Source organism: Pleurodeles waltl, chromosome 9 (assembly GCF_031143425.1).
Source record: "Pleurodeles waltl isolate 20211129_DDA chromosome 9, aPleWal1.hap1.20221129, whole genome shotgun sequence".
NCBI classification, from domain to species: domain Eukaryota; kingdom Metazoa; phylum Chordata; class Amphibia; order Caudata; family Salamandridae; genus Pleurodeles; species Pleurodeles waltl.
This window is the reverse complement of record NC_090448.1, coordinates 151,117,538-151,138,426: the sequence shown is the minus strand read 5'-3', so window position 1 is coordinate 151,138,426 and position 20,889 is coordinate 151,117,538. Positions and strand designations below refer to the sequence as shown.

Here is a 20,889-nt window from a genome sequence, read left to right as displayed (position 1 = left end):
CAATGCCCTGACGGAACGTTTCTCAGGACAGGCCATGGACCTAAAACCAGACTTAGTAAAATGTTGTATTAGCCACCTTATGTGCACCAAGTTCGATTACCAATCAAAAGGTGCCTTTGTAAGTGGTAGGGTTATAAACCGACAAATTATTTTTTCAAAAAAGAGCGTAAACAGTTCATTGTATAGCATAATTTTCCGAACATATTTGCTACAAAACCCATAGGATTTAAAAGAATTCGTGAAGAGAAACTCATAATATACTCCAATTTTTTAACACAGTACTAAATGCAACCAGGATAGTGTCTGAAGTCACCAGAGGTCTATGCAAAATGCCTTCCGTTCATAAACTCATTTGTTCGTTCTTCCATTCAACAAATCATGCTTATGTTTATAAGAAAATGTTGCACTAATCACTTTTGCGGCATTTGGGGCTGAGTGGTTTGAGGATCCGTAAGCACACTCAAAGACAAAAAATAGTCCCCAATCCTTCAACTTATGGCTGGGTTTCCCTGTCCTCGCTATAGTGAGTCCAGCTCTAATGCTTGCTCCTGAGTGGCCATGGCTAGCACTTAGAGAGCCACACTCTCTACTAATCTGATGCTTTTTCGTTGATGACAGAGTAATCTTTAGAAATAAGTGTGTCTGATACACATGTTGAGCTAATACGACAACATAGTTTCATTTTCAAGGCCACAAGTCTTTATAACAAAGGTAGAGTACAGTAGGGTAGTTCACTTTGAGCAGATTTTTCGTGGTTATTATGTTTATGAATATTTGTTCACAAGGGATCTTTGGAAGGTTAATAGTTCGAGTATTTGTTGTTTCAGTTTCCAAGTGCTGATTGCTGTAGGTCACAAATATTAATCTAGAAATGTTGTTTCAGTGTAAGAGGAGAGGCAGAGATGAAGATCAGTTCTCCTTTGAGATATGGCGTGCCCTATCCCTTTCCAACTTTACTTGGCAACCTTTTAGTATACTTGCACTAAATTACTCACTGAACTTTAATGGAATGACTGAGAATCTGAAACAAATCTGTTTACATTCCACCTTGAGGCTTGTGTTTTTATTAATGCATACAGGTATTGCATTGAGAAATAGGCATATTCTTCCCCTACTTGGTGCACCAATCTCTCTGGTCAGCATAGGTACTGCTGACATTAATTTTTTTCATGTGTACCAGTGAGCAAATTACGTGCAATACTGTGCTGTGTGTCCCGTCTTCACTGTTATTGCACAGAACTTTTTGTCAGTGCTATGTGAAAATGTAAACTGCTTAAGCATCATTTGCAAAAACATGGACTCCAAAATAAAGATTGTCCATATATCGAACTAATTTACATTTTTCCCAACTAAAATTTCGACCTGTATTTCATTCTAAAATTCAGCCTTACGCATATCCCACATTTTTATGCCGAGCATTTTCCAACATGTTGGTATGTATCTGAGCTTTTAACCACGCCCACCGCAGGCCCATCACTATCACTTGTTCATGAGCTTGCCTTTCAAAAATACTTTGTTTTCGTGGTAAATGCTTTACGTTTGTCCTTCCATGGGGCAGTTTTGTTACCACCTTGGCCATGGACCCTCTTAGATGGCTAATTGCACGTTTTCCAATAACTTTGACTGCGAGCAAACTTCTTTTTTCCTTTTGTGGGTCTCCTTCACGCTCACGGTGGCACTTTGAATTGGTTCACTTGTGTCAACTGTTTTACTTTTTCTTTTCAGTTTGTGTGGCAAGAAAAGTCCAGTTAGGAATTTACAATACTAATAGCTTTAACTTGAGCAAATGCGAGACCCATTGCATTGCAAATGCTTGTTTAATAGTAGGCAGTGGTCTCTTAGGCCACTGCCTACTCTTAAAAAGTATTTGTTTCAACATTCCCTAAGCGGAAAGGGTCGCTTTACGACTGTAATTCAATTGCAAAACAGTCATACACAGCACTGCTATTCTGTATTTGTGCGCGACCTAAACACGCCCACTTTCAAACTGCTAAACACAAAGCACAATTCGGTAACATGTTACTGAATCGCAATTTGTGTTTTGTATGTGTGAAAAAGCATTTTTGCAGTAGGAATCTGCCCGATTCCGCTGATAAATGTTTTTGTACATATGGCCTTCAGTTACTTAAGGGAAATGCCATCTTCATATATTCCCTTTACCTATCAGAAAGAACCTACACCATGCCTTACTCCACATAACAGCTATCATGTGAGTCCTCATGCAGCAAATAAAACAAGCCACACAAATGAGCTACCACTAACAAAGAAGCATTATTGTCTCAAGTGAAACACATATTAGCCTGTTAACTAAAAAACGCATAAATTGCTCCATGCAGCGAATAATTCTCTCACAAAATCCTAAACCTCAGAAATGTACATTGGCTGAGCATGGTATAAATGAAAATGTTTAAAAGGGATGGCATTCAACAATGAAATTCTGTGGAGGCATGTTGTTTTTGTAATCATATTCCATAGAATGGACATCTCCCATTAGCTGACATTACAGCATTTCCTTGCAGACTGAACTCTAATTGTCCAGAGAATGATGTGTCCTGATATTGTGTTCTTGTTCATCCTAAGGACCAGTGGCAGCTGGTATTTTAAGAGGGAGGGGGTAGAGGAGGGAGAACATTACACACCACACACTCACACCCATTCATTCACACACGCGCTCACCCATTCAACACTCACTATAAAATACATATACAATCAGATACGCATGCACGCACCAAACGCTAAAACAAATATAAAACTTAACTCAGCAGCTCCTACAGGGAAGCCTCTGAGATCACAGGAGGGTTGGGACTGCTGCCTTCCCTCATAGGCTGGAGTAAAGTCAGCCATTGAGGGAAGGCAGCAGTCACAAATCGTCACAGAGTGGGATGGGGTCAGTGAGACTGCCGACTCCACCCCACTCTGTGACTAGGTGTCATTGATTGACACTTGGCCCTCTGCACTTTAGGGCTTAAAACTGAAGTGCCCAGGTCCGAAGCAATTGGTGACATTCCCCTTCATTTTGAGGGGGAAGGCCTCCATGCACCTTTGCTGGCTGAAGAGGTCACTCCCACAGGGCTGTGACTTCTTTAGCCCAGTAAAGTTCAGCTCAGACAACCAGGAGTCTGCGCATTTAGTGCATGTCCAACTCCTGGCTGCCTGACCTGAACCAGAAGAGTATCTGTCAGGCTGACTTTTGTTCAGCCTGACAGATACTCTACACATCAGGAAAAAGGTAGAGGTTTATGGATCCCCAGCCCATACAGACGGGGAGCTGCTGTTAGGGACTGTGTTTTGGCAATTAGATGATTGTTGGGTTTTATCGCCGGTAGTTTGTTAGTAGGAGTGGATTAACAGATGAATGTGTCTTATTCTTTGGTTTGCTGTTGTATAGTTTCTATATATGTGTGGTGAAGGCCTTGTCATTTGCCCAGCTGGTTAAATTTATTCTGTGAGTGTTAGATACAAAAATATTGCTGGCTATATAGTTAATTTGAGCTGTAGTGGATGTGTCTGTTATTATGGTCTATCAAATTTGTTCTTATGGGAATTTTGAGTTAAAGCTATAAAATAATTGCCAGTAGCTGCACCAAGAGTTTAGAAAGCTTTCCTACTAATAATCAAATCACCCAATTCCTCAAAAGACTAAAATTAGGCTTGGATCACAAAAAAGTCATAACTGCAGCTGAAAACCAGCAGCCTCCAACATAAGAACCTCCGCATATAAAAAATCACACATGGAACTGGATAAGGCACAGACTTTGGCTTCATAGCAGTTTAAACCCCCAACAAATCAAAAATACAAAGGGTTATCAAGTATTGGTGCTTCTGCAAAGTCTTGATATGGTCTTAAATGCCCTTTTTTCAGTTCAAATAATGTTGTGTCCCGCTGTGCGCTAATTTGTATGAGTGGGGTATCACATGGTGGCACTTTGCCTTCCAGGGCAGGCTTCCAGGGCAACCATCCATGGTTATGACACATAGCCCTATCTATTAAAATTGTTATATCAGGCTTCCGTGAATCACGAGCAAATTATCGAAAATGTTTTTGTTTCTCCTTATGGTTCACATATTGCATGTCTGTTGCACTGTACAGTACACATCCCATTTGTGAAATTTTAAATAAAATGTCTAGGCATAAGATTTTCTATTGGAGGGCACCTTCCTAGTACAAAATCTCTGCTAGATAGCACACACACACATGTTCACACCATGGAAGCCTGTGCGCCAGCCCAGGGGAAGAGAAAAAGTAGCAGGCCGAACTTTTTTAAATATGGCTGTGTGCCATTCTTTCCCAGAGTACCACACAGTGTGATAACTTTGGCGGCTGTACTTTGCTGCACAATATTTTTGTAAATCTGCCCCAAAAAACTCATACAGCATTAGTAGTGATTGTCTTTCTTTCAAGAATTCCTGTAAAGCAGTGTGAAGAGAAAGGGGTGTTTGCACAAAATATCAGAGAAAAATATTGTGTGGACAAATTATCATGTCAAGAATATCGAGGACAAAAGTATCATGAAGGTAAGTTTCCATGGGTAACTTTAACTATACTTAACTATATATATAAGTTTATATATGTATGTGTATATGTATATATCTATATATATATATATATGTGTGTGTGTGTGTGTGTGTGTGTGTGCGCGTATATATATATATATATGTGTGCGTATATATACATATATTTATATATATATATCTTTACGGTATGTAGACGTGGAGTTAAGAATTGCACTTACCTTCTTGATATTTTGATCCTCAACATTTCTGACATGATATTCTGCTCACACGATATTTTGTTCTTCAATATTCTGTTAGACAATGAAGAGAGGAAACCCAGGAAAGTTAGTAAGCTGCACAAGTAGTATTGTTTGTAGCTATTTTGTAGCTCATCAATGGAAAGACTTCTTAGGGAGTGGAATAAAATCTTTGTGACTTAAAACATAGTTTATTTGATAATTATTATGATTTTCTGATGTATCTGTACTGAAGGCCTATGTTAACATTTAATGAAACCAGGTAACTTTATTATCATAGCTTCATGGTCATGTAGACTATTCAAGTCATTGAAATGTACTATGGTATATACTGATGTCCTTCTCTGCCTAAACTGGTTGATTAACATGTTCAGATATAAATCTCAGAAAACAGAACATAAAGGTAGTTATAAGTAGCCTCCCTGGTGATTTATGGAGTAGATGAGGTCTGTCTAAAATGCACAACAATGGCACTCGCTAGGCTCTGGTGGGGCGGTTCAGCATGTTCGCGATAGCAATCTGCCTGGTTTCACAAGTTAAGCCTACTTACATCGTTGCTTTGATGAACAGACCACAGCAAGTTTTCATTGATCAAAATCATAAGCTTTTGGAATAAGTTACAGCGGAATCCATAAATAAACATGGGGAAGCATTCAGAACATGGTAATCTTAGCTGCAGGCAACATTATGTTTGCATATAGATGAGAAAGATAACCACTGTGCTTTAGGGAATTGAGCATCCGGTTACAGCATGGTGCAAACACTACCAAAAAAACTGGTAGTCAAACTAAAATAATAACAAATATAGGTTTGTGCTAAATACTTGATGGAAGTCCAATTATAAAGGAATGGTTGGACCAGGAACAAGGACGTCATAAAAATATTGTTTACTATTTTATGCTAGATGTAGGGTTTTTACTGTCTGCTTTTGCAGACTTGTCATCTGTGCTACAGACTGCTCTACATAAGAAACATCTGTCTGACTGGGGTTTAGGCAAGATTTTAAAATATGGTTTTACAGTTGTATGCATACAACATACATAGGTAATGTAGCAGATTACATGAGAAGTACACAAGAATGAGTACAATGTCTGTAGGTATAAAAATACAACACTTCCGAATTTTCTTTAGATTGTATTTATTTGTCTTTGCACTTTTCTGGTCCAGTGCTTGATGGTATATTCCCCAAAAGATAAAGGCACTAAATGTATGTTTTGCCCTGTGTGTCCTGCTGGCCTAGGGGTTTTCAAGCTTGGAATGATAGGCCAGACTATGACGGGCGTGTCACTTTAAAGAGACTGCACCCAGACATCTTTTAAGTGGTCACCACTCACTGACTTACAATGAGTCCGACCTCTACTGACATAGTAAACAGACAATTGATTACCATACTATGCAATTAAGTTTAAAAAACCCTATGCCGACAGGTGAAAAGGGCAAAACACTGCCTCAAAACATAATTCATAGACCTGGAACATTTTGTGCTTATGTTGTTTAGCCGATGTACACTTCTAGACAGATCACAATTTATCAGTGCAATAAAAAAAAAACCTCTTACAAACAACCATTATATGGAAGGAAGGATAAAATTAGGATGATAAATGAATTGAATTGCTAGTACTTGGAGAGTGCCATTTTATGAACAAATTAATCCTGTGACGATATAGAGCTTTCAGATAATGTAAATGGAGCATGTGTAGAGTACTAACTGTATTAATACTCTCTTTGAAGTGTATCTTGAACCTGCAAAAGGTGTATGAGGATGGACTTTAGATTTGCAGAAATGAAGAACCTGTTGCATTTATCACACATCTTGGGTCTTCAAAAATGACTTCAACCAAAGCTATCTAACAGAGACCAAATAATAAACAAAGAACAATTCCCACACAGAGGACATTAGCTAGGTGTTCTTCCACTTTTTACCTAGAAAGAAAGGAGATTACCTGAACTGCTGAGACTTTGATGCATACATTAGGCAACCATTAAGAATTTGTGTATTGCTAATTTGAAATAATACCCTTTTTGCTGTTGCCAAAGTTATGTTCCAGAATAGATACAAAGATACAAACCTACCTTTGTAATATGTTGATTCCGTTAATGGTATTGGCAATGCTGATTATCTTAAGAGTTGAATCATTTTCCAAAATGCATTTAGCTCACATCCGCATTTCAATGTGAAAGTTATCATTTTACACTGTGACTTAATTTGCATTGCATGCATTTGTAGGCACATGAAAGACCAAAATAAGAAAGTAACCAACCTAAAGCACAACCAACAGATGGAGAAGAAGAAAAATGCTCAGTTAATGGATGATGTTCGCAGAAGAGATGATAATATGATGGACAACTCGCAGCACCTTCAGGTGAGAAACAAAAAAACACAGAAAATATGTGGTCAATTGACCAACGTTTAAAGCAAAATATTATTTTCAACATAATATTGTACTGTTAAAGACATGGAATATGTAAGGACCATGAAGATTGGGTGAACATGTGTGTTCCCATACCGATACAACACATTTAGAATTATTGAACTAAATATGTATAATACATCCTGTCAAAGGGTTTATTTTGACAGGTCTTCCTGTAGGTTTGAAAGCTGCAGGAGTCAGGCTACACATGCAAGCCTGCAGTGTTAGGCCATGTTTTCCTTCTCACCTTAATGAATGACATACTAGGTGCTTCTACAAACAGGTGACATTTAACTAGGCCTATGCAAAAGTTGCATTATGCAGAATAATTAGTGTAATTTGGGCAATTTCATGTTACTTTTGTTGTGCGAAATTCCTGAAATTCTGCTATTAAGCCATGTCAATTAAATACAATTAAAACAAAGTACTTCAAATGCTTGGGAGCAATATGACTGACAAAGTGTGAGTGGCTGTAATATACAGTCCTTATGTTTTTTGGCACAATTCTGTATATTCTGAAATGAATACTCACGTCCAATGTGGGGCGAGAACACACTTCACACTAAAATACAGCATCAAGGGCCATATGTACGAACACATTTTCCCATAGACATAGAATGGGTAAAACTCTTTGATACATCTGGCCCCAAATACCAGTTTTACATTGTGTGCAGTTACTCACAATATGCGTACATTTTCCAGAACTCCATATAATGATGAAAAACCAAATTAATCATATTCACATACACCCTTTTTAACTTTTTTATGCCACTGGTATATTTTCCCACACCATATACCAATTGGGGATTAGCCAATTTTACCATCGTTTTGGTGTCAGTGCACATAAACAGGGGCAATGACAGCAATACCCAAGTGAACAGAGTTAAAAAACCACCAGCATCCATCTACACAAATGGGTAGTGACCACACAAAGAAGCACTTTTTCATTTGTTTACTATTCTAGCCTTGTGTAATAAGGTATCATCAGAAACAATGGCCCCAATTCTCGAAGCCCAGTCAAATATCTGAAGTCACCTACAGCGTTCCATGCTCTCATGGGTAAAGTTTTAACACTTTAGGGAATTCACAGAACTTCCTAGAATTAGGCCAGATAACCTGTGACAGTTGCAAGATTACTAATGGAAAACATGAGTGAATTCCATTCTATCACACAAAAATAAATACACCTGTGTATATTTTAGCATTACAGCATATGCGGCACTAGTGCAATGCACCTGCTAACCTTTTCACTTTTTTCCCTACCAATTTCTCATACAAACCCACCAATTGTGAGGGGAATTTCCTTCCCTTTATTCCCTTTTCTCGTCCTGTTTACTTATAGGGAAGCATGTTTTCTATACTGTTAGTGTGACTTTTGTGACAGCAGGAATATCTTAATCTGTATTCTCATGGAGTTGGTCAATGATAAAATTAATATTCTGGATTAGCAATCCTAGCTAATATCAAAGTGTGCTGGTTTATATGATTCACAAACATTTGCATGCATATAAAAAGAAAAGACAGGCCTATCTTTTTGTGCGCGAAATACTCGGCCCCATCTGCGGAGGCTTGACACTTGTAAATTTACTATTGGAATGCAGTTTTGGAAATACTGAAAAAGTGTAAATGTACACAAACATGTACATTTACTGTTATGAGGCAGGACCAAAGATTTTTGGGATTCGCCAAAAATTGTGCAGTTTATTTCTAACACAATTCAGTTGCTGAGAGCACATTCTTGTTTGTTAGGTAAGTAAATGTGGCCTAGAGGCTTCAGTTGCTGACTTTGGAACTCTGAAAGCAGGTTTAAATGCTGGCCTCCAATACAATCCCTGTAATTCTGGGCACATCACTAAGGGCCTGATTTAGAGTTTGGTGGACAGGTACTCTGCCACAAATATGATCGCTACCTCGTCTGATTTATTACAAATGCCACAGGATTCAATGCTCTTGTATTAAGGCATATGGGATATTGGTCATGTTACGCTCCCACCAAACTCCAAAAAAGGCCCTTATTTACCCCATGCCTAAACCTGGAACTGGTTCAGTTGTAAAGTGCTCAAATGCCCTAGTGCCAGGTTGACACTACAAAACTATTTTTTTTTAAACGTGTGTTTACTGTTGTGTTTTTTTTTACTGCTTTCAGCACGTTTAGTCCCAGAGTAAATATGTTTCACCCATAGTGGTTTATGTGGGCAAGAGCTTTCTCAAGGCTGTGAACGGGCTGTAATGTAAGACACTTACCACAAAGTGTGATGAGATGTAAAATCCAATTCAACACTGCAAACTGTAGTGGCTATGTTGCAAAACACTTACAAATTATCTTAGCCACTTTTCATAAATACAGGTTATGATTATTGCACTTCTAACACTATCCACACTGCTAGTTGCTTGGGCCTTGCTTACATCAGTGCCCTCTATTAGTGGAGGGCACTAATGTAAAATAGACTGACCCCTGACACTCACTTCTGACATATGCAGTAAATCTGACTCTTTCAGAATTATCCTTTGCTAATTGTACGAAAGCCTTGCGAATCTGACTGATGGCCGTTTTACCACATTCACTGTAAGGAGATTTTACAGTACCGTGAATCGCTAACTTAAGATGACTTATGCTTGCATAACGTAACACATTTGCTAAAAGATTTAAGATCCCTCTACTACTGCAGGATATTTTGAAGTAATATGCAAAACTAACAATGGAATATTTCAAGCAAAGAGAAGAACTGTCATCTCCCAAAAGATTCTCTTATGAAATTAATATTATGAAAGGATTATTACCACCCAGAATTGGAGGGGAGAGGAAAACGTTTGTAGCTGTTTGCTGTGTGAGTGCCAATTTACTGGCTTAGTGTTTTGGCATTTACTGAGCTGCCTGCTTTGTGTCCATGGGATGGTGGCCAGCTCGTGTTTTTTGCCGTTGCTGCAATAATGATCTGGACGTAGGCTTATAAAAAGTGAAATTCTCATTGCATCGTTCAAATTAAGTGCTTTAGCGGGGATGGAAATGTACAAGTAGATAAAGGTTTAATATTACATTCTGTTTACTTCGAGTATTTTGGGTTTTTTAAAGACTTGGAACCTTTTTCCACATAGTCAAGCTGATTTCTAGTTTAAATTAACAATGATTTTAGTTTTTGGCCCTCGTATGGCAGATGTAATTTAATAAGCCAGTGAAGTAACATACCAGCGCAAAGCTAGCGTTTCCAGTTTTCTATTACAGAACAGTATATTCTACAAAGTCGTTTTAAATGTATTGCATGCTAACACCAATACGTTCTGTCTAATTCCAAGGGCACTTTGCTGGCTAGCCTAGGTTAGAGTCTTTATTGTTGTTTAGGGTATATTTTGATATTTAGTAGGAAGCAAATGCACATTTCTTCTTGCTGACATTTGTTTTCATGTTTCAGTATTTTGCTTGTGGTTGACTGTAAAGGTACTACTATATGCATATAAGTTTGTCTCTGGATAGTGCCATCCTAGTGGAGTTTCTGTGACTGTAAATTCTGTCGATTTAGCTTAATGCAGCAAGTACAAAGATAACTAATATAGTGTATTTTGAGTTTCCCAGAATAAGATATGTTTAGTATATTAGTTCATGCAAATAAGGCAGTTTCATCAAATGGTCATGAGTATAGATTACGCAATTTCTTCATTTATTTCGCTCATACTTTGCAGCCAAGTACCTTTGTCTTATTAATAACCCTTCATTGTTGATTTATGGGCATTCGAAAAGTTATTGATGTTTGCAAACATATGACTTTAACAATTAAGCATGGAGCCTTTAAGTCTAGGGTCTTATGTGAGATAAGTGTCTGTGAGAGTGTAGGATGGCTTGAGCTATAGGTGGTTGAAACTATCAAAAACCTATATAGGTAGACCCAAAACATGAGGGATCTATCCTCATTAGAACATTGCACTTAGGTCCTGGTAGTGAAAGGTTATAGTTTTACTCCCAACCCAGGTAAATACCACAGTTAACAATTGGTCCCTTGTCACACCATGGTGCTACATCATTCTTCCTTCAGTTATAATTGAAGCAATATGGACATTTGCCCTATGGAAGAATAGGCCAGACCCAGCCACAGGAAAAGTGGGGTTTACAAGAGACTCAGTGGTCACCCTCTTCTACCAGAATGTGAGAAATGTTTGTTATTTTATGGGAGATCTCCATACATACACCAAATCCAATTACTTGTAGACCACTGTCAAGCAGTGCTGAGAAAGATGATCTGAATTTGGTATTTGTGTTTTTTTTTAATGGGAAGAAGGGAGACACTTTGCAATGAGTGGGGCAGGAATATCAATATCAAAGTTTTACTATTGACCCAAACTTCATTCAAATCCACAATATTCAATACCACTTCCATGTCAATGTAAGTAGATGAAGTAGATATGTAGTGAGAAACAGAATAATAAAGCCATACTTTCTTACATATGTTTACCTTGAAGACGCAGAGGTCAATATTGTGAAGACAATACATGTGCAGGTCTATATTATTGAGTAGATAACAATGGTAGAGGCTGTCATGCACTCACCTGGTTCTGAACGTGGAGATGATGATAGACCTCTGATTCCACCTGTGATAGGGCATGAAACAAGTATTAACAACCTTAATTCACCCTCTGCCTCTAAGAGAAGAGGGATTGGGATAAAACAGAAAAAAATATGGACATGCATCACTGGGTTTGCTCTGCTGCCTTACAATACTGTACAAGATAGGTAATTTATATGGAAACAAAAGAAGTCTGCTGTTTCTTATTGATACTGCTGGGTAGAAGGGAGATCTACAAGCAGTAGACACCTTTGAAAGCCCCCTCCAAGGCCAGATGGTTGAATGCTGCGGTTAATATATATGCAGGATGGACTCAAATTGATCTCACGCGAAGAAAGCTGCAAAGCTGTGGATACATTGGATAAGGTGGCTGGAGGGGGGGGTGGCATTATGCCACAACATCTTGACTGCAACCATCCAATGATTAAACCCATTTGGGATTAGGATGCGGTGACAGGTGCGTACACCCGTAAGTTTGGTTTTCACTCCCTGACTTCCCATTCTGAGTACCTGGATCTTTCCTGGGGCGGTCGAATATAGTAAGATCTTGGAGCTCAGCATGCATGCATGTAAAGCAAATAAGGACACCCAAAATAAAAAATAAGATTAAAAAACTTAGCTTACCTGTCAGCATAAACAGTTTTGGTGAGGTGTTGGTAGGCCAATGGAAAAACATCCACCACAGCAGCAGGAAGAGAGAAATAACTCAGGTTTTCCCATTCAATCTCCAGGCATGTAGGTTTCATGCTCTGGATATGACTGCCAAAGGAGGTCTGTCCTGTGAGGGAGCAGAGCAGAGGGAACAGTGAGAGTTGAAGAAGGTCTGTGTACCACACCCTTGGTAGCCAATCCGGTGATATTAATATGACTTGGACCCTGTCTTGGCGACTCTTCTTGAGAACCCGAGGAATCAAGGATATGGGGTTAACACGTAAAGAAACTGGATGCTCCAGTCCAACTGAAACGCACCCCCCAACGCTCCCAGCATTGGATACTGGAGGCTGCAGAACAACAGGCAGTGCACATTCTCATGAGCGGCAGACAGGTCTCTCTGACGTGTCCCCTATAACTGAAAGATCTGAAGTACCAGTTCCGGATGAAGATGCCACTTGTGGCCTAATGAAAAGTGCTGACTGAGACTGTCTGCAGGCATGTTCAAAACTCTGGCCAAATGGTTTGCTACTATGCAAATTCGATGGTCCTAAGCCCAGGACCAGAGTCATAGAGCATCACTGAAGAGAAGATATGACCCTACTCATCCCTGTTTGTTGATGTACCACATCGTGGTAGTGTTGTCTGTCAAGACCTGTACAGACTGACCATGAATGGAAGGGAGGAAGGACCTTGAGAGCCAGACGTATCGCCTGCAATTCTAACAGATTGATGTGAATCATCTGTTTCTCTGGCGACCAAATCACCTTGATATCCAGGTCCTCCAGTTGAGATCCCCACCATAAAGTGGAGGCATCCATGATCACTGTGGCCACCGGAGGTGGGGGGGAATGGCTTCCCTTGTGATAGATCGCCGTCCATACCTCATCATTTAAAATCCACTGCTGCGTCTCTGGAGATCTTGACCATCTCCTTGAGATCCCCATTGTGTTGAAACCACTGCCTGCAGAGGCGCTACCGGGGAGGCCTCATGTGGCAGCGTGCATGGGTGACCATCAGGATACAGGAAGCGAACAGACCAAACAGGCGTAGGACCTTTAGGACTGGAACGACTGCTCCATCCCGAAATATCAGAGTCATAGACTGAATGTCCTGGATCCCATGAGGAGGAGGGTAGGCACGATTCACTGTGGTGTCCAGTACTGCCTCTATGAACAGGACGTGCTGAGAGGGCTCTAGGTGAGACTTGGACTCATTGATGGAAAAGCCCAGGTTTTACAACAGCTGAGTTGCCAACTGCAAGTGATACAACACCATCTCTGGAGACATGGCTTTGAGCAGCCAATTGTCCAGGTAGAGAATCCCGGTATTCCCCACCTTCTTAGATATGTTGCGACCACTGTCATCACCTTAATGAAGACCGGAGGCACGGAAGTCAGGCCAAATTGAAGGCCCAAAAACTCATAGCGTTGCGACCCAACTGTGAAGCGGAAATACTTCCAGTGCGACTGCAGAATGGGAATGTAAAAATATGCATCTTGCAAATCGATGGAAACCATCCAGTCTTCTTTGTCCAGCGCAAGACCAACCTGGGCTAAGGTCAGCATTTTGAATTTTTTCTGCTTGAGGAATAAATTCAAAATCCTTTGGTCCAGGATTGGACGTGGATGCCAGTCCTTTTTGGGAATCAGGAAATATCTTGAATAACATCCCTGACTACTTTCCTGATCTAACTCTACTGCACCCTTTGAAAGTAGGGTTTGGACTTCCTGCTGGAGCAAAAGCATATTTTCTTCTGAACAATAACTATGTTGTGGGGGAAAGGGAGGGGGAAACTCTTGAAAGGATGGGGCATATCCATTGGCGCCAATGCTCAACACCCAGTTGTCCGATGTAATGAACTTCCACCGTTGTCGAAAATGAATTAGCCACCCTCTGACAGGTAAAGCATGCCCTAAGATGCTGGAACAATGACTGCTTCCCTGCGACATTGGGCGGGGAGGTGGAAGAAGAGGAGAACAAGGAAGGCTGACGGGTTGCACTTCACTGTCTTGCCCTACCGCGTCTTCTGTAGGATTCATAAAGGGAATTGGCTGACTGCTGCCGCTGCTGTTGCCTCCTTCAAAATTAGTAGTTCAGTCCAAACCCCGGAACCTATGCAGCAGTCTGTAGTTTGAGGAGAGAGACTGAGTGCCCAAACATGTAGCCATCACAATCCTCTCTTTAAATCATTCCAGGGCAGAATCCGCTTTGGCCCCATCAAAGGGCAAATCCATGCGGGTATTCTGTACATCAGGGGAAAAACCAGACCCCCTCAACCAGGCATGCCTTCTTGTGGGTAATGATGTTCCCATCATCCTAGCTACAGAGTCAGAAGTATCCAGGCCCGACTGTATGACTTGCTTTGCTGCAGCCTGGCTGTCGTTCAACTGCTATGAAAAATGCCCCTGCAAGACCTCTGGCGGCTTGGGAAGGACCGATCTGGCTGAGTCCATTAGGGCATTTGGCATTTATTAACTTTAGAGCCATACTTCCAGAAGAAAACATTTTCTTTGCAGTCTGTTTAATTGTCTTCGATTCCCGTTCAGCAGGAAACAATAGAAAAGATCCAGGGGCTCACCTGGAAGAGTGGGAAGCTTCCACCACCAAACTTTCAGGTGTCGGATGGTGGCTCGAGAATGCAGGATCACCCGGTACAGTCCTACATCTCCTGGCGATTCGTCTCAACACTACTGGAGTCGACACAGGCTTTTGCCAGATCTCCATTACCAGTTCTGTCAAATACTCATTAAAAGGCCCTGGGTAGCTGGGCCATTGGCATAAAAGGAAGGAACGGAGCCTGATGGTATGGTGCTGGGAATCCTCCCAAAAAGAAGGACATTGGACCCTTGGGGCCAGCCGGCACACCTGAGGGAGTCTTGGCCCTGCTGAAGATGCTATACATAGCATTCAAGAAATGTAATGGGTCCATTCCAGGTGCTGGAAAGGCTGGAAGTTCTCGCTCCTACTGTGGAGGCTGATAAGGGCCTGGTGTCAGTGGTACCACTTCTGGCTCCAGATCTGGGGGGATCTGGAGAGAACTGTTGTACCATAGCACAGATGACACCAGAATCTCCACCAGTGATGGTGGCGGAGAACCTTCGTGTGACTATGGAGGAGGCGAATGTGGTTGTGGAGTCATATCCCTGGAGGACCAGTGCCAAGGACTAGAGCGCTTAGTTTTTTTATGTTCTTTCATGGACGAGCTCTGCAAGCATTAGGAAGGTGACTTAGAATGAGGTCAGGACCTGCAATGTCTCCTTTTTTCATTCCTCACTTTCACCAAGAAAAGCTTTGCCTCCCTTTTTTTCAAGGCCTTGGGATTCATGCTTTGACACGACGAACCAGTGTCGGCTCCTCCGCTATGGCAGAGGAGCGTGGCCCCCCGCCAACAGCAGCAGCTGCAAACCTTTTACTACAAGACAATATTCAACTATGTTTATTATCGTTTTGTTGTAAAAGGGGTGGGGCTTTGGGGATGGCAGCCTCAGTGTGCATGTATGCTTGGCTGTCCGTCTTTGGCTGGCCAAACACACACGTGCACTGTGCTCTCTCCAGCCTGGCACTGTGTGTGGGGCTCTGGCACAACTGAGGAGTTGGAATGTGTGTGAACTGAGGTGCACTGATGGAGCTGCGCCCGAGGTTCCAGTACTGGAGAAGCAGAGTGTACTGACTGCAAGAACTGACGTGCTCTGGCAGACATCGTGTGTGGGTTTCCTGGCACTGGCACAGCTGAGGGCTTGGAGTATGTGAACTGAGGTGCACTGATGGAGCTGCACCCAAGGTCCCAGTACTGGAGCAGCAGAGTGTACTGACTGCAAGAACTGAGGTGCTCTGGCAGACATCGTTTGTGGAGTTCCTGGCATTGGCACAGCTGAGGGCTCGGAGTCTGTGAACTGCGGTGCACTGATGGAGCTGAGAGTGGGTTCCCAGTATGGAGCAGAAGTGGGCACTATCTTTAAGGTTTGCAGAGCCCTGGTAGAGGTGGGTGCCTAGGCTATAAGCAATTACAAGTGATCCTCCGTCTTTGCTCTCAGCACACAGGCAGGTACACTTAGTAAAGAAAAAACAAGCCAAGGAAGGACGGGAGCCAGGCAGCTAAGCGAGGGTGCAGAGAGCCCACAAAGACCAAATGTGACCAAGATTACAGCCTGCTTTTTAGCCTTGTTTACAGCTAAGCTCAGGGGATGAATGTTCTGCAAATGAAAACGGAAGCTTTCCTGGACAGGAGCAGGAAACAAAGTTAAAAATAAATGTCCCATGCAGACCAGATAAACAGGACAAAGCGTAATTATACAGCAGCTGGTCACTGCTCCCACACAGAAGGAGGGACAAAGAGGCATGACTCAACACTAGCATGCAAGGATTTTTGAAAGATACTGAAACTAACAAATGAAATAGCTGGAAGCCCACAGAAGAAGTATACTTAAAAGTATACAAGAGGTTGTACACTTACGGTCGACCTAACAAAACAAAATGACGGAGAAAGAGAAATACAGAATATCCTTCACCAAGGAAGAAAGCAGACACCTAGTAGAGTGAGTTAATTGGACAGGGAGTGCCTCACAGTGAATTAAAGAGGCTTGAGGGGGACTTGTTATTGCACACCCTTGCTATTCGCACTCTGACATTTTATATCACCATGCACAGGTGTCTGAGCAGCACTTTGGGCACCTGCACTTATTATTTTACAAATAAAGCACTGATATTACCATTAAGAAACGCATAACACTTTTTAAAAATGTGTGACATAACATGCATAATGTAGGAACATTTTGGCATTTTTATTAAACGCTGAAAATTGGGTGGATGCTTTTATTGCAGGGTATGTTTTGTAATGAACGTTTCTCTGGTTCCCGTTAAATTATTTTCTGTGATATTGATTTGAATGTAAGCTGCTTAAGGCATTTGGAAGTATGTTATGTGTTGAGAGGCCTAACATACTGTATGTCAAAGCTAGCATTGGAGAGGAGACCTGCATACTTTCCCACACACCACCGTGATGTGCTGAAATGTTAACATATATTGTAAAGTGTTTATTGATGCAGCGTTTACTGTCACTTAATTTGCGGATGCCCTTCAGAATGACCTTTTAGAACTGTATCAGAGTGTAAACCTCTGACAGTTATTGCTAGAGAGGGAGAGGTGGTTTAATTGGATTAACACGCCGTGTGTGCGTGCGCATGTGTTTTTGTGTGTGTGTGTGGACAAACACTAAGGCCCATATTTATACTTTTTAGCGCCGCATTTGCGTCATTTTTTGCTGCAAAAGCAGCGCAAACTTACAAAATACAATTGTATTTTGTAAATTTGCACCGATTTTGCATAAAAAAATGACGCAAATGCGGCGCTAAAAAAGTATAAATATGGACCTAGCAGTGAAAAAGAAGAATGAACAACACAGCGAAATTGCTTGCATTGTACAACATGCGCAGCAGTATCGTATTCCATATTGTTAAATGGTTCTTTTTATACCTCATGTAGTCATAACTAATATCTGAATACATTAATTGTTAAGAGGAGTGTCTTCTCTGTTTTTATTAAAAAAATGTTTTATTCAGAATAAATATTGCTGTCGGTGTATAATAAAGAACTACTCCTGATTTCAGTATTTAAAACATGCCACTAAACAGCGTACTCACCAGTATGTAATTTCAAAATTTTAAAATACGATACATTTTTCAACGTTTGTAATGAAATCGTTGATGGTACGCTTTAGATTTAAGCCATATTTTCTATGCTTTTTGAAACATTTACAATTGATTCAATGACAGCTCAAAGTGAGAGAAAGGTACAAAATGCATTTATTTAAAATGAAGAATGTCAGAATGTTTTTACTTAACCACTGAGGTCATATTTACCTTTCAGTTCCGGATCGTACAGGTTGGAGTGAAGGATGTAAAGTGGTTGAAGTTTTACCGCCTGAAAAGTCACATGACTTCTTTCCCGCTATTCAAAACTCAGAATTGGGTGATTTGAACTGCACAACTTTCTCCAGGCCCTGGCTAACTAATATAAAGGGATGGGTGAAATTGGTCTCTGAAATTTGCACTCAAATAGTATTGTAAAATCACGTGCAAAAATACATTTGCACTTGATTCAACGTCACCAGCCTACAGAGCATGAGACTACAAGCTTCCTTGAATAACTCATTTTATGATGCTTTACTATTCTCTTCGTTCCCTTTGTCCACTAAACTCTGGTGAGCTATATATATGACATTGTGACTGTAAAGTTTTCTTTTTTCATGCAGTCCTAGCAAATATGTAGTTGTTTCTACAAAATGCACTCGCAAGGGCTTTATATTTCCCAGCACGTCAACTTCTGTAGAAGATTACTGGTGGGAAAAGGGTCAAATAATTATGCCTGCTTTATATTTCTTAAGAGGTGGAGTGACCTGAATACTGTGCCACTGCAGGTACTGACCTAATACCCATTGTAGTGATTGAAAAATAGTTTCAGGATACAGTATCCTCTAGTAGTGTTTTTTATCAATAATTGGGACAACCAATATTTCTCTTGACACTTACAACATAACTTTTTATGACCAGTCCTATTGCTTCATAGTTAAACATAAAACGCATTTGTAAAGCACACATTCACCTTTTAGGACACATTGGCCTGCATAACAGGTGTTTGTTGTCACCCAACTTAGCGGTACTCATTTTATCAACTTGTCGCCATCCTTGACACCATCGACAAATCTGCCAGCAAGGCTGCTCTCAGGCACTATCACGAACAAATAGGAGACACCAAAAAAATAGCACTAGTAGGCCGCATTGAAGAAAGCTCAAATAGCTGCAAGAAGATCTCCTTGATCGCCAAGGATTTCAACTCGCACTCAACGGCCAATCACTTCACTGCCTCCCATTGACTCTGTGACAAGCTATCAAACTTCTCCCATAACAAAATCCAAAACATTTACAGCAACATCGCACCTGACTGAATAAACAGCCCTCCCCAGAAACAACACAGTGGCAATCATGTAGAACATACAGTCAGGGCCGCAATGGATCCGTGCCTCCACCACATCTACAACCTGGGAACACCACCAATCAGCACCACCCAGACCCACATCATGTACACCTCCATCACATAAGCTACTTTTCCTGGATAAATGGAAACTTGCAGAAATCAACGCCCTCCTCAAGAAACCCATAGCTGACTAGAATCAACTGAGCAAATTTCAACCTATCCCTCTGCTCTTCTATCCAGCCAAAGTATTTGGGAAGGCCACCAACAAGCAACTAACAACCAACTCTGAGCTTCACCATCTTCTAGACCACTTAATCAGGATTCAGAAAGAGCCATAGCACCAATACTATTGAAGCAGTTCCTGTAACTCTTGGTAGAATTTATCCTTCAAGATACTATTTCTCAATCTCCTAAAGTAATATAAGTGGCTTAGTTACATTTTTCTCTCCCCCGCCGCATAGTTCCACCAAGAGAACACCAGCCACTTCAGGATTAAAGAGAAACATATCCTTTCTAGGCAGCCCTGCTTGTAGTTCCATGCTGTGAGATACTTGGATGTCTGTGTGGTAACACAACTTCAAAAGAACCTATAGATGTTATTTGCTTTAACCTTCAGATTTAAATACAAAAGGCAGGACTCTTTGCATGAGAGATGAGCTTTAAGAAGTGCCAAACACTTCCTGTCTTGAAGCTCCCAAATAGAAGGCTTTTTGATTCATAGTGTGAGAAGGTCTTTGAGCTGTGGCATTCCTAAAATTCGGCTGTCAGAGAAAGAGGGGAGGCTTAGCTCAGGAAATATATTGCCCCAGGAGAGCTTCAGGTCTGCGGATCATCTTACACCCCTTCACAGTTTTCTTGGACTAGAGAAGGGGTCTCCAAACTACAGCCTGTGGCCCACATCCGCTCCTCTATAACATTTTATCCAGCCCTATGTTGTTTTCCATAGCTTCGGATTCCAATGATCAAAGGGAAATATTTATCCAGTTCTTTTGGCAGACTGTAGGTGGCAGCAGAACCACTTAAATCTTCTCTATTGTAAAAGTTGGACCAGCAAAATTAGGTATGACGGATCTTTGAAAAACACAAATCCCTCTTGCAGATAATCCATGCTACAGAATACTCCAGTTGCCAGAATTGTGTAGAAAGGTGCAGACTGAATTTTTTTTTGTTTGACCTTTATTAATGGCTCACATTTATTTTGAATTTTTTTGTTTATTTTTACTAAAGCTCTTTTTCGGACTGTGTGTATTTTTCTTATTGTGTGCCAAAAAATTGGACAATTTCTAATTTCATGGAAAATTGTAAATTGTAAATTTTCAGTATTTAAAATTAATCAAAAAATGAATAGCCCACTTTGCCTATGTACAGTTAAGGAATTGATTATTTTGATGTTTATTCTTACTCATTATATATCATTTCTCAGTTTAAGCACAGCATTGTTTCTTTGTAATTATCACATTTCTCTTTTGTTTTGAATCATATTATGCTGATTACAAAAAAGATCCAAGTAACCTTTTTCATTCATTTAATATTTTATTATTTCAT

At 40.6% G+C, this 20,889-nt stretch overlaps 1 protein-coding gene across 2 annotated transcripts in view; it reads left to right on the top strand.

Moving 5' to 3' along the window:
• ERC2 (ELKS/RAB6-interacting/CAST family member 2) overlaps window positions 1–20,889 on the top strand; it is a 2,244,592-nt gene that overhangs the window by 1,450,193 nt on the left and 773,510 nt on the right. For both annotated transcript variants that reach the window (XM_069206453.1, XM_069206452.1), the window contains one exon: window positions 6,979–7,114. In XM_069206453.1, the coding sequence (XP_069062554.1) occupies window positions 6,979–7,114 (136 nt within the window). The remainder of the gene's footprint in view (window positions 1–6,978; window positions 7,115–20,889) is intronic.